General features: G+C 47.4%; 1 protein-coding gene across 3 annotated transcripts in view; it reads left to right on the forward strand.

Moving 5' to 3' along the window:
• cdh4 (cadherin 4, type 1, R-cadherin (retinal)) overlaps window positions 1–13,643 on the forward strand; it is a 200,982-nt gene that overhangs the window by 171,582 nt on the left and 15,757 nt on the right. For all 3 annotated transcript variants that reach the window (XM_056605501.1, XM_056605502.1, XM_056605503.1), the window contains one exon: window positions 3,854–3,991. In XM_056605501.1, the coding sequence (XP_056461476.1) occupies window positions 3,854–3,991 (138 nt within the window). The remainder of the gene's footprint in view (window positions 1–3,853; window positions 3,992–13,643) is intronic.

Genomic DNA, 13,643 nt, shown 5'->3' on the forward strand with positions numbered 1-13,643 from the left:
TGTCTGTTCCTACTTGTTCCCACTCAGTGGATCAGCAGCTGATGTGTGTGTGTGTATGCACTCGGAGGCCCTGTACAGCGTACTCCTCACCTATCTGAGGTGAGCACTATATTTTAAGAGGGTGATGGGTGTTTTAACTACAGCACCATGCTGTGCGAGAGCTCCCCCTGCTGGTGTCCACACACCCAATAATCCTTTACCTTTTATTAGGTCAGTACTAAAAAAAGGGACTTCTGGTCACTTACTAAAAGGTCAGCACTCTGGTTTCCTGACAAGTGCATTCGATTAAATTCATTTCCAATGACGACAACAAATACAAGACAGCATCAAGTGCAAGTTAAAAGCAGAGTGAAGAGTCCAGGTAAAACACTGGATTGGGCAAGCAAGGTTTTGAATGTGAGTGGCCTGTATCTGCGTAAAGGGTCGCTGGTGCCATCGTGGCTGCCCTGTATCGGTGCCCTTGAGCAACACAGCACATTCCTTCCTCCTACCTATAGGCAGGTTACCATCGTCAGGTCATGTGCCGGGAGAGGCCCGCAGTGTGACTGGTGTTTGACTCCCGGCTGAACGTTTCTGGGTTCCATCCCACACGTTTGCCCCCCGATGCAGCTGTCATAGCCCCCACCTGCTCCTGGTGACGTGTTTCTGAATGCACTGTAAGTTACATGGAAAACGTCCCCTCCATGTTCAGATGGTAACCGTCTCATTAGTACGTTTCCATGCAGCGCGTTTTGCGTTGCCATGGTGCGTGGTGGCTGTGGGAGAAAAAGAACGTCACGAATTCCACTTGTCTTCATCATCCAATCAACACATTCTCATCAAGGCCAACTCCAGAGTCACCCCCTCCATATGCATATTGTTTAGGCATGGTGCTTGCGAATTCCCCGAAAATATACGAATAATGCACCATCTTTTGTTTTTTTAATGAAGCAATTCAAGTAGTTTTGCTAATGTGAGAAATTGATTGTACACGCATGATTCTCCCAACGTCTGGGTAACATCCTCATGGTCGGATGCAGCTATTGTAAGATGCTTTGGATGAAGGTGCCAGCTGAATAAATGTAATGAAAGCTATGGATTCATTACATTAATTTCCTGCTTATCGATGGTCACTACAAGAGCATAGTAAAGTATTGATATTTCATTATGAGTCTAATAAAGGCAGACCTGTATTGAGTTTTTGTTCAAAGTGCCCGGTCCGGAGCCCATTCATGTGTCCGTGTCCCGTCCTAATGACTGAACAGCGCTATAAACGACTCCGTCTGATTCCTTTTAAACTGGCCCCCAGTGGTCTGCCCTCCCCCCCCCCCCCCCCCCCCAAACCCTGCCCAGTGGAGCGAGGTATACAGAGGAAGCACGATGACAGAGAGAGAGAGAGAGAGAGAGAGAGAGAGAGAGAGAGAGAGAGAGAGAGAGAGAGAGAGAGAGAGAGAGAGAGAGAGAGAGAGAGAGGGGAGGGGGAGAGAGAGAGAGAGAGGGAGAGAGGGAGAGAGGGGGAGGGAGGGAGACACAGGATGAGGGATGGAGAGAGGAGCCAGATGGGAGAGAGAGAGACAGACTTAGTAATTCAGCCATTCTGATCCAGAGGTTCTGTGTGGTCGGGAGAGGACGGACAAACAGACAGCCTGTACATAATAAGTGGGTGCCCAGTGTAGGATGAACAGAGGAGCCAGAGTCTGTCTTTGACATCCAGTATTACTCTTTATCCTTTCTCCCTCTGTCTCGCTATACTATTCTCTCTCATTGTTTTTCTCTTTCTCTGTTTTCTCTCTCTCTCTCTCTCTCTCTCTCTCTCTCTCTCTCTCTCTCTCTCTCTCTCTCTCTCTCTCTCTCTCTCTCTCTCTCTTTCTTTCTCTTTCTCTCTGAGACTGAGAAAGAGGTAGAGAGAAGTAATAGGTGAAGAGAGAGAGAGAAGGCTAGAGGTGGAGTGAGACACAGGAGGAGAGATGGAGAGAGGAGCGGGTGAGAGCGAGACAGACTTAGACACACCGAGTGAGGGAGAGAGAGACTACCTGCTCACTCCTCTATGATTATAGCGAGGGCACGCTGAACTTTACAACTGACAGGCATTCATTCATCAGCGGCCTTTATCCCAAGAAACTCACCTCCAAACTAGGAGAAGCGCAGAGCCATTCAACTAATTAAAGCGCTGCAGGAATGGGCTCTCCAAGTCAAACAGGACCCCGAGCGTCAGGACAGCGTTGGGGTGGGGGGGTGCGCATGGGATCAAAAACAACACCCTGGTTTTGAGTGCTCTTTGACATTTCTTGGGAACTGAGGACCATATGGTGCCTGAGTTACTGCGTCGTCCGCCTTTCAACACCGCATGAAAGGAGTGTGTCTGGAGGAGCAGGCGTCGAGCAGTGCAGGCTGCTCCCGACGCCGTCCATCCACAGACCGGGTCCCTGATGATTGGTCCCCGGTGGCCGGTTGTAGGTACGGATCCATTGACCGCTCCTTTAAGCTGGCGGTGAGGGGTTGGACTCTCTGCGGGCTGGAGACCGGGGGGGGGGGGCATGGCACGGCTTCATCTACAGGCGGGGGGTTTCACCGGCCGCGCTGACAGACACTGCTCAGCGGAGCGTGGCGGTGGACGAGGCTGATTGCTGGACTGATGTGATACTCAGGCAGGTGGGGCGGTGGCCGTGTGGTCATTAAAGGGGCTCTCTGGTGGCCGAGAAGCCCACAGAGGATGGGGGGCTGGACAGGGAGCCGGGGCTTTGTCGTGGTTTCAGCACCACGGACAGCGACAAAGCCTCTCCTCTCACTGCTCTTTCTCCTCCTTCTCCTTCTTTTCTTCTGTCATGCCTTCTCCTCATCCCCCCCCGTTTCATCTCCTTTTATTCTTTTTCATCCTTCTTTTTTCATGGCTTTCCATCCGATTTGTTCTCCCAACTCCTCCGCCTCCTCTGTTTTCTGCTTTTCGTTCTTTTCTTCTTTCTCTCTTCTCCTCATCCCCCTGTTTCGTCTAATTTTTCTATCTATCATCCTTCTCCTTTTTCCTCCCCTTCCTCACCCCTTTTCTCACCTCTCTCCGCCTTCTCCCTGCTGCTCTCATGCTGCATTGTGCAGGCATCTCCTTCCGGACCAGTGTAGCCACTGGGTTCATGGCAGCCAACAATGAGGCCTGTGGAGCTACGTCTTCCAGGTTCAGCCCACAGTGGGGCCTGTGTGGCCTTCTGGTCCAGCCAACAGAGTGGGCTATAGGGTACAGCCAACAGAGTGGGCTATAGGGTACAGCCAACAGAGTGGGCTATAGGGTACAGCCAACAGAGTGGGCTATAGGGTACAGCCAACAGAGTGGGTTTTGGGGCTTTCTGGTGAAGCCAACAGAGCGGGTTATGCATCATCACTTCCTGCCACTGCTGCAGATCTCCTTCCCACGATGACTTCAATAAGTCATGTGTCCGATCACCTGGTGTGTAACCCTGGGGGGACCTGATGAGGTCATGGACATGTGTTAATTTAAAGGAAGGAGCAACCGGGGGTGTTGTGGCGGTGAGGGGCCAAGACCTTTCACTCCACAATTGATCAAGTGGTCCCTCACTGCACCTCATAAACACCTTTTAGTTCGCGACGGGCATGTTTTTTTGTTTGTTGTTTTGTTTGTTCTTGCGTGTGTCACCTTATTAGCATATCTAGATGGCACATCTGTCAGCTAATGAATTCAACGAGTTTCCCTTTGAGTGCTGATTTCACTGATTGATCCCGAATGCTCTCAATGAGTGACCCACCTGGCAGGAGTGGTACGCTTTGGTTCTATATTTTGCGTCTTTCTCTCCATGGATTGGTTGGACCAAATAATTGTATAACTCTCTCTCTCTCTCTCTCTCTCTCTCTCCCCCATCCACAGAAAGTCTCCCAGTACACCATCATAGTCCAGGCCACGGACATGGAGGGCAACCTGAACTACGGCCTCTCCAACACGGCCACCGCCCTCATCTCCATCACCGACATCAATGACAACCCTCCTGAGCTCACCGACAAAACGGTAGACATGCACACACATGCACACACACACGCTTGCACACACGCGTACATACGCATACAATCTCTCTCAAACAAACACACACGCACACATGCACACACACACACGCACACACACATGCCGTACACACATAGATGGTTATGGTTTCATTTTTGGTTTCCCTGGTGCTGTGGCTGATGTGCATGCACGCACGTACACATGCACACAAACAAAAGTACGGCGCGCCACTTGAATGCAACAGTCTTGTTGAAGACGTTCGGGAGACACCCGGGTGGATTTCAACTCGATGAGTAAGTAAGAAGGGAAACAGAGCTCCACAACGAAATCGCACTTTGGTTGATTTGTAAAGCCTATATTAATATTAGTAACTTGTGATTGTTTTGAATTGGTTCTTGTTTGGTAGGATTGAATATGTATGAATTTATTGCAAAAGTCCTCTAAATCAAGCACAGGTTCTAGGAAAGAACCTTAACAGCGTTTTTACTAGGACTAAATGACGGAAAATTTTGGCTGAATTCACGGACAGTCGGAAATTGTTGAATCTGACGAATATTACGGTCTTTTCAGTTTATGACTAGGGTAGGCTACGTGCGTTTTGTTGTGGTTCTTTTGGCTTAAAAAAATAAATAAATTAGGCCCGTTGAGTTGTCTGAACGTTGTCTGGGTGGTTACATCAACATGGCAATAACATGGCAATAACCCTGATGTCATTATTAAAGGGGACATATCATACCACCAGGTGTGAGTGTGATTAGCCATTACAAGCAGGTTTGACAATGCTGCACATTTTGAAAACGGCTTGTAATGTAAATGGACTGCATATATATAGCGCTTTTCTATCCATTGGCCACCCAAAGCGCTTTACAATATTGCCTCACATTCACCATTCACGCGCACATTCACACACCGACGGCAGAGTCAACCATGCAAGGCGACAGCCAGCTCGTCGGGAGCTAACAGTCAGGGTTAGGTGCCTTGCTCCAGGACACCTCGACACTCAGCTAGGAGGAGCCGGGGATCGAACCAACAACCTTCAGGTTACCAGCCAACCCGCTCTACCTCCTGGGCTACTGCCGCCCCCGTGGCTAATCACACTCACACCTGGGACCTGTACTACGAACCTCGATTAGAGGGTTAGCGAAGTATGTTGAGCTCAAAGCCTGGGTTAGCTGGACCACGAAAGTCTATCTCTTTAAGCGTCGCTGTATCACCATGGTGTCTTATGCTCGCAACCAAACCTGGTCGGGAGCAGGTTTTCAGCTTAGTCTACCCGGAGATCGGCTACTTAAATCGGCGTGCGCAGCTTCCTAGCCCCTACTCCGACAATGGCGTCACCATTTGTGGGTGTTCCCGTGGACCTCGGCGCACTTATCGTACAGGCGTCTCTCTGGAGAGACAGAACCGATCCCTTGGCATTGTCTGACGATATTCTTTATGAGAGATACAGATTCTCATCAGAGGGTATTCGTTATTTGATCGTCCTTGTTGGACCATAAGTAGGCAATGCTGCACAAAGAAGCCGTGCACTTACTGTTGCGCAGCGTATGTGTTTCAAGTTCAAAGGTGGCCCCACGTTCAACGTACATTAACCTATAGTCAAGTGCCGTGTTTTCCATTATCCCTTACATAACCGCTATGTCAGTGACACAATTAGGCCTAGGCATTTTTTATTCTACAAATACATATTATAGCCGTGAGAATTGTTAAGAAAAATCACCTCCATAGTCGCCCTGGAGTCACAGGCCGACAGAGGCTCCTGCAAGAATCAGGGAAACCTATTATAGGACATTTTTTTTCCAAAAATTAAACATTCAGGAGAAAACGTGACACTTTGCTTTGATAGTTATATACCTCTGATTGGAGCTTGATTGTCGGCGGCTTCTCCAAAATAATGTTTGTACCTTCAACTAAAAATGTCAATTAATTTACACTCAATCATTTCACATTTGATAAGCAAGACAATTATTTATGTCCATTGCCAATGCATGAATGCATACTCATTACAAACGCCTTGGATGTCGAAGCAGTGGGGTCAGAGGACATCCCCCCTTCCACTCCTACCATCATCGGCCGACCTTCGCTATTGGCGAGAGCCAGCTCCTCCGAGGTGGTGAAGGGTGGTGGAGCGGTCCCCCTCCCAGTCCTATTAATTTGGGTTTTATTTTTATTTGCTACCGGTAATCAACATGAGATTAAAGGTTGGAGCCTCGGCCATTGCAAATCATAGGCTAGATTCACCTAAAATTAATCAAATGGATGCTTACAACCACATTGAATAATATTTTTATATTTATTTTTGACTTGGCCCCATGTTCGTAGGAGCGTGCTGGCACCACATCTATGGGGGTAAAAGGATATTTTTTAGACAATATGCAGAATCTTTTCACTTACGAATTAACACGGTCAGCTATTTTTTGCCAGCACGCCACCCTAGCCATATTATGGGCAACCGTGTTCCCCTTGGCTGTCATTTTGACTTTGAATTCCTCGTAGGAATTCATAATAATACACTGCTCGTCTTGCGTGAAATACACCGCTCTCGCTCGATTCATTTTGCATAAGGTTGAGTCAAATGACGCGATAAACGCCCCTTTTATGTGAACGCTCATTGAACCTAAAGCGGAAAACCTGGTTCAACTGATTGAATCTAAAGTGAGCGTCGTGGTACCATTTAACTCTGATTTTTGCGTCTCTGTCGAGCCAGGTTTTCCCAAGAAAGCCTGGGTATGTTCAGCGAGGTTCGTGGTATACCCCCCTGCTGGTATGATATGTCCCCTTTAAGTCATTTGAAAAGCGGTTTACTTCAGGATGATTGCATTGAAGGCCTCATGGTAAAAGCCACGACCCGCCACTGCATATAGGCCATTGTAGCACACTGCATTGGTAACAGTACAAACAAGATGTTGTTGCCTTTGGTTTCCATGGGGCTGGGGCTAATGACAAGCGGGTTGGGATTCGTAACCAGTCTCATTCTTTATCCTGTGTGTCTGTTGATATAACGAGCAAGTGAGTGCAGTATAACGCACACATGGCTCCTATGCCGTGTGTGTGAGCCATTCCATGGCCTCTCACCTCTTCTCACCACACTCTCGTACGCTACAAGTGAAGATCCTGGTCGCAGAGACAGATGGCGAGGATTGGGAGGAATTCACACAGATAGGGAAAGCCAAATAACAACAACAACAACAACAACAAGATCAGAGGGCGTTGATCGTATGTAGGCTGCAGGGATCTAAGTGTGGCGGGAAGGAGAGAGACATGAAGACAGGCTCCTGCTAGAACAGAAGAACGTGCAAAGAGAGCATAAAGAAAGTGAGAAATGGGGAGTGACACCAGCAGATGACGATACCGCCTGGGTGATGGGAGGACTCCACAGCCCGTCCCACGCAACCCTGCATCTCATCTCCCCATCTCTCTGTTTCGTCTCTCTCTCTCGCGCTCTCTCGCAGGCTCTGTCCCTCTGTTTCTCTCCCTGTCTCTCTCTCCCTCTCTCCTCTCTCCTCTCTCCTCTCTCTCTCACTCTCACTCTCCGTTTCTCCTCTCTCCTCGCTCTCTCTCCTGTCTGTGTCTCTCTCTCTCTCTCTCTGTCTGTCTGTCTGTCTGTCTGTCTGTCTGTCTGTCTGTCTGTCTGTCTGTCTGTCTGTCTGTCTGTCTTTGTCTCTCTCTCTCTCTCTCTCTCTCTCTCTCTCTCTCTCTCTCTCTCTCTCTCTCTCTCTCTCTCTCTCTCTCCCTCACTCCCTGTCTCTCTGGTGCTATCTCCTCCTCTCTATCCCTGTCTCTCTCTCCGTCGGTCTCCCTGCTGCTACCAGAGAGGCCTTGGGAGGGGCTGGTTGTGAGTACAGCCACCGTTGGCGTCCTGGTTTCCTCCTCTGGCTGACAGGGAGTCACACTACAGCTGGCCCACTTTGCCCCACCACCTCCACTCCCTCCACCGCCGCCACGTACAAAGGATACAGGAGTCAGCCATGCGCGCCAGGCGTTGTTGTGGAGCCGGGGGTGGGTGGGGGGGAGGGATGTGGCGGTTGATACTTTGAGAGAGCAGTTAGCATCAAAGACGAGGAAAAACAGCATCTGCTCGGGAGAGAGAAAAAAAAAACGCTTCCCTAGCAAAGGGTATGCTTGACTGCTTCCATGCTTCCATTTGTTTGTTTCTCTGCGTATGAGTGTGTGTGTGTGTGTGTGTGTGTGTGTGTGTGTGTTTGTGTGTGTGAGTATGTGTGTGTGGGCTTGCATCTGCACATATGTCTCTGAATTTGTATAACTATGTGGGCTCCCACCACCACCCCCCTTCCCCCACTTTATATCCATCTGTCTAAATTCTTTGAATTCTTCTGTGAGCATCACAGACTCACAAACACACACACACACACACACACACACACACACACACACACACACACACACACACACACACACACACACACACACACACACACACACACACACACACACACACACACACATTTTGAATGCTGTCTATGCCCAGGAAAGCACTGCAGTCGAGCCATGGGCGTGGCTTACTTGAGTGTGTGTATGTGGGTGCGTGTTTTCGTGTGTGCGTGCGTGTATGTTTGGATGTGTGTGCATGCGTGCATACGTTTGTGTTTGTGTGTGTGTGTGCTTGCTTGCTTGCATGTATGCAAGCGCATGTGGGTTTGTGTGTGAGTACGTGCGCCTGTGTGTGTGTGTGTGAGGGGGCATACTGATGAGATGTGACCGGGAGGGTTCTGCATGGGTTCCAGTCGGAGACAGAGAGGCTGTGTGTGTCGGGGGGGGGGGGGGGGGGGGCTCAGGACCCGACACGCCTTAATCCCCCCAACGACCTCGTCGTCCGGTACGGCCCGGTGACGTGCACAACGTTTTGTCCGTGCACGTTTTTTTCCGGGAGTGCACGTTTGCCAGCTCAGTCGGGGCCGTGTTGCTGTGATGGGAGCCCCCCCGGCTGTCAGAGGAGCCAGGCAGCAGAACGCGACTGGCTGGCCCCCACTGGCGCTCCGGTAACTGGTCCTGGGCTCCAGGCCCCCTCCAGCACTGCCCCGCTTCTGTCCCTGGGCCCCGAGGTGTCCTGTCACATCACATAGTATAGTAGTACACAGGCGTACACAAACACACACACACACTGTGTACTGAGAGCATGTACACACGGGGGCTTGGCACACACCCAAACGACCCTGAATATATAAAACCTGCAAACACACACACAACAATGTATGTTTTATACATTGTGTGTGTATGTGTGCATACATTGTGTCTAAACATATACACACGCAATTTATATCACTGAGTTCTCTACTTTGTACGCTTGGAAGTACATATACATAATTTATATATGCTTGGAAGTATATATATATCTACCATGTATTTACTGTAATACATTCCCAAATTCTCAGATTTTTAACGAGCCCTAACAAAAACCCTCCTCTGTTCCTGTCCTCACAAAGCACTGTTCAATTTACTTGCTCCTTGTTATTTTCTGGTCATTTGTGATGAATTTCTGTCGTACACATCAAAAAAATAGCAATTTTTCATGTTGCCAACAAGAAAATGCTGTTCATCAGATGTAGTTGCCTCTGCTTTGTCTATCTCATTGCTTGATTTAACTAAAACCACTAAGCTTGGAGTGCTTCAGTAATTGTTTGCGTTTTGACGGGTAAGGCAAGACGAGGAATTCATAGTTCTTGACTTGAAGCATCAGAAAACAACCTAGGCACGCTTAATTAATTGGAGAAATGAAATAGCTTGTAAGGAGGGGAGGGGGTATAGGGAGCCGATATATGGCTCCTCATTTGGGGAATGAATGTTTTTTTAGAACTTGCCATCAAAGAGTGTTGCGTTACATCATTGGTGAAGAAGTTGGAAAAAATAACTTTGCCGCAACTCATTAAGACGGCATAGTCGCCTTGTGGTGTTTCAACGCTTACTAACTCTGTACAATTCTCCATAAAAAAAATTAGCTTTGCCAATTTGTACCCAGAGGTTTGGCACTGGTGGAGGGTGAATCAGGCAACGACAGGTTAGGGTTGATGGCTGGGAGCCCGAGAGACACTCCCGTTCCCCAGACACTCCCTTTTGACACAGACAGGAAGTGATCTATTTCTGGTTCAGATGGAAAGTTGTTGAAGTTTAAATAGACAAACAAGTGAGTGTTGGTGGGGCCTCCGTTTAACCAGCCTTTGACTTTTCTTTTTTTCAGACCTTTCAGATTTGATTTAGTTGTTTTCAAAACAACGCAATAGGATAAAAAAAGACTCACACGGAAACACTTGTTTGATGTGGCGTCGACACAGTGCGAGCTGGAGCACAAGTGGAGCAGATGTCTGTAGCCAGTGGCTACAGCTTCACGGTGCCACGGCACCGCGCTCTTAAGCAGACTCGTCTATGAACATATTTCAGCGGGAGTCCGTTTTGGGACATTTAATCCTACTTAATGCTGTCATTACTCCCTGGTGTTGTCGTCAACAGCCAAGTGAGGAAGAGTGTGAGCTCATTAGGCCGCTTCAGCCTCTGCCCTAGCAGTCATTTTAATAGACTTTGAATGTGGTGTGACCGATTCTCTGTGTTAACCAAAGACTTGCGCTGAGTATCCATGAGGCCGTATAGAAGGTGAGGGTTTCGCCGATTTCCACCGGGAAGAGGACACGGTGCCTCTTGCAGACAGATGTAGGACCGGTAGGACGGTGTGAATAGGTTCGGGTTTGTTCAAAGCGTTGAAACAAGCTGAACTACAGGCGAGACTGTCACTTGGTAATACTGTCACTTGGTCATTTATTTTCATAAAAGCGTTTATTATGTTTTTCTGAAATTGTCCCGCGACAGTTATAAAGGGATATCATATTTTAAATCCATGTAAAACCAGCTTGGTTTTACATGGATCCGTTGCTAACGCTCGCCTATTATAGGGAAGTCGGCTCTAACAACAGTGAAAAATAATCTGTGAAAATTACCGTTTTATTTTTAAACAGAGAACATAATGATTCATTTCTGTTAGTCTATGCTGTAGGCCTGAAAAAAAGTGTTCGGCTACAAACAGTTAAGAACCGGTGAATTTTTTACTTTGTATTTTTGTAAATATTGATATATGTTTATGAGGAGAAATTTATTCTTGTTTAAACAGATTCAAACTAAATTGTGTAAAAGGCTGAAATTGCAATTTACTTAACATAATTAAATTAATTATCCAAGAACATTGGACCGCTCAAAGCATTCAAATATTCTTAATTTGATATGTTAAAATACCTATTAATTACTTCAAATGTGATTCAGTATGCCAGCAGCACTGAATGAGTCTAGAGTCTTGCTAGAGTGGCAGAAAATATTTTCAAAATAAAAGTCCCCCAAGCTAAAGGCCGATATATGCTCTGTTTTAGACGTAACGCGTAAGCACGTAAGATACATAACCCCCCCTTGCGCGGTAAAATATCCCCCCTTACGTGCTTAAGTGCGTCGCCCAAAATTCCTGACTATGCGACTAAAACACTACGGCCCTACGCAGCTCGCAAAGACTGTGATTGGCCAGCTAACCACATCCTTTCAGGAGTCTCACATTTCCGGTTTTACAGCATAATAGCGCCATTTTTAAAAGGCGTTCAGAGTGTGGAAAAAGACCGCTAACCTAAACTTAGCTACTGCTACTCTCGTCGAAAATACTGGTAGTGCATAAATATAAACAAGCCAGCGATTTCCACTTCCACGCCCACAGATTCGTTCGTTGCTCCCCCTACTGTTCTGGCGGAGAATCCCCTTGCAACACGCGCAATCCTTAAGGAACCTTGAAGGAACCGTAAATCAAAACTTGTCTAAAACAAGTCCCTTGTGTAAATTACGTGCTTACGTCTCTGCGTCTAAAACGACCCTAAATAGGCCTTTAGTTGTCCCATTCAACCAATTACATGTCTTCCAAAAGAAGTGCTAGGGATATAAATGTTTCAGATCACTGGCTGTCTGAGGACTATCAAAAAGGTATCTTTAACTTATTATGTCAAAAAAGAAAATTATTGAATTATATAACAATGCTATTAAAACAGTTCGAATGAAAGTGCACCTGTTCTGTATTGCGTTGAGTTAACCAGGACTTATGGTAATCTAAACAGGGTCATTGTCTGAGAATTGCATCCATTACCAGAACCACCGCCAGCACCACCAGAACATCAGAGCAATATGTTTTATGGAGCAATTCATTTGCAGATACATGTGGAAAGTAAGCAATGTTAAGTGCATAGTGCAGAATATGCATTATAGTGAGCCTAGCAAACCGGTTTGAAAAACAGCACATATGGTTAAGAAATGAGAGATAGAAACAATAATCATTGATATAGAAATCCTAAAATGATCACACAGAATAACATTTACGTGCACCCAGACAAACGTAGACACACGCCCGGGCACACACCGTTCAAACACGATCAGGCTCTATGGGCATCATTCTGTTTTATCTTGCAATAATAACACATACCCCGAAGTGCACAAAGACATTAAATATATCGAAACGATGCTCACTAAACATTCATAATAATAATTCATTTTATTTTTTGAAAGGATCTCTCTTTGCTCCACCATATATACTATCCATTCTGGTATTGCAGTTGCACTGAAATGTACATCCGCAATCATTCAAACTCTCCAACCATTGAATTTCCAAATTTAACTTCTTCACACTTACCTCTTTTGCTACCTACTTTGAAAACACACACAGACACAGACACATACACATACACACACAGACACAAACACACACACACACACGCACAAGTACACGCATGCACGCACGCACACACACACCTATAGTAAACACTGAATCCTTTGGAGAACTCTTAAATCTATGTCTCTACGGTCTTATCAGTGGCCCCACATTGCATTTTCAAGAGCGTGGCCATTTTGAACAAGCCTGTCTCCTACAGTCTGCACCATTGCAAATAGTGCTGAGATAAAACATTGTATTCTCTGTTTATCTCTCTCTCTCTCTCTCTCTCTCTCCCTCTCTCTCTCTCTCTCTCTCTCTTTCTCTCTCTTTCTCTCTCTCTCTCTCTCTCTCTCTCTCTCTCTCTCTCTCCCTTCCTTACTTTTCTCTCGCCCTCCTTCCCTCACCCTCTCTCTCCTCCCCTCACCGTCTCTCTCTCCCTCTGAAGCCGAGCGGCAGTAAAAGCTGTGTGGACAGTGAAGCAGGCTGGACCTGTTTGTGTGCTGAGGCATGGGGTGAGGATGAAATCGGAGGGGAGGCACGCTAAGCACGGGCCTTGGGGAAAGTACGGGTTTCGTTTCATTGGCTGATTGGTCGTGTGGTGCCGCTGCTATGCAGTGGAGCTCTCGGCTGTGTTGGGTTGGATGAGTGTATCGGTGGTCTTGGTGATGACGGTGGTGGTGTTGGTGAAAGTGGTGGTGATTATGGTACGGGGGAGGTAGTGATGATGGGGATGGTAGTGACGACAGTGTTGGTGTTGATTGGGCAGAGGCGATGATGGTGGAGGGGATGGTTGGGAGGAGGTGATGATGGTGGAGCCGATGGTTGGGTGGAGGCGATGATGGTGGAGCCGATGGTTGGGAGGAGGCGATGATGGTGGAGGGGATGGTTGGGTGGAGGCGATGATGGTGGAGGGGATGGTTGGGTGGAGGCGATGATGGTGGAGGGGATGGTTGGGAGGAGGCGATGATGGTGGAG

Source organism: Gadus chalcogrammus, chromosome 13, assembly GCF_026213295.1.
Source record: "Gadus chalcogrammus isolate NIFS_2021 chromosome 13, NIFS_Gcha_1.0, whole genome shotgun sequence".
Lineage (NCBI taxonomy): Eukaryota > Metazoa > Chordata > Actinopteri > Gadiformes > Gadidae > Gadus > Gadus chalcogrammus.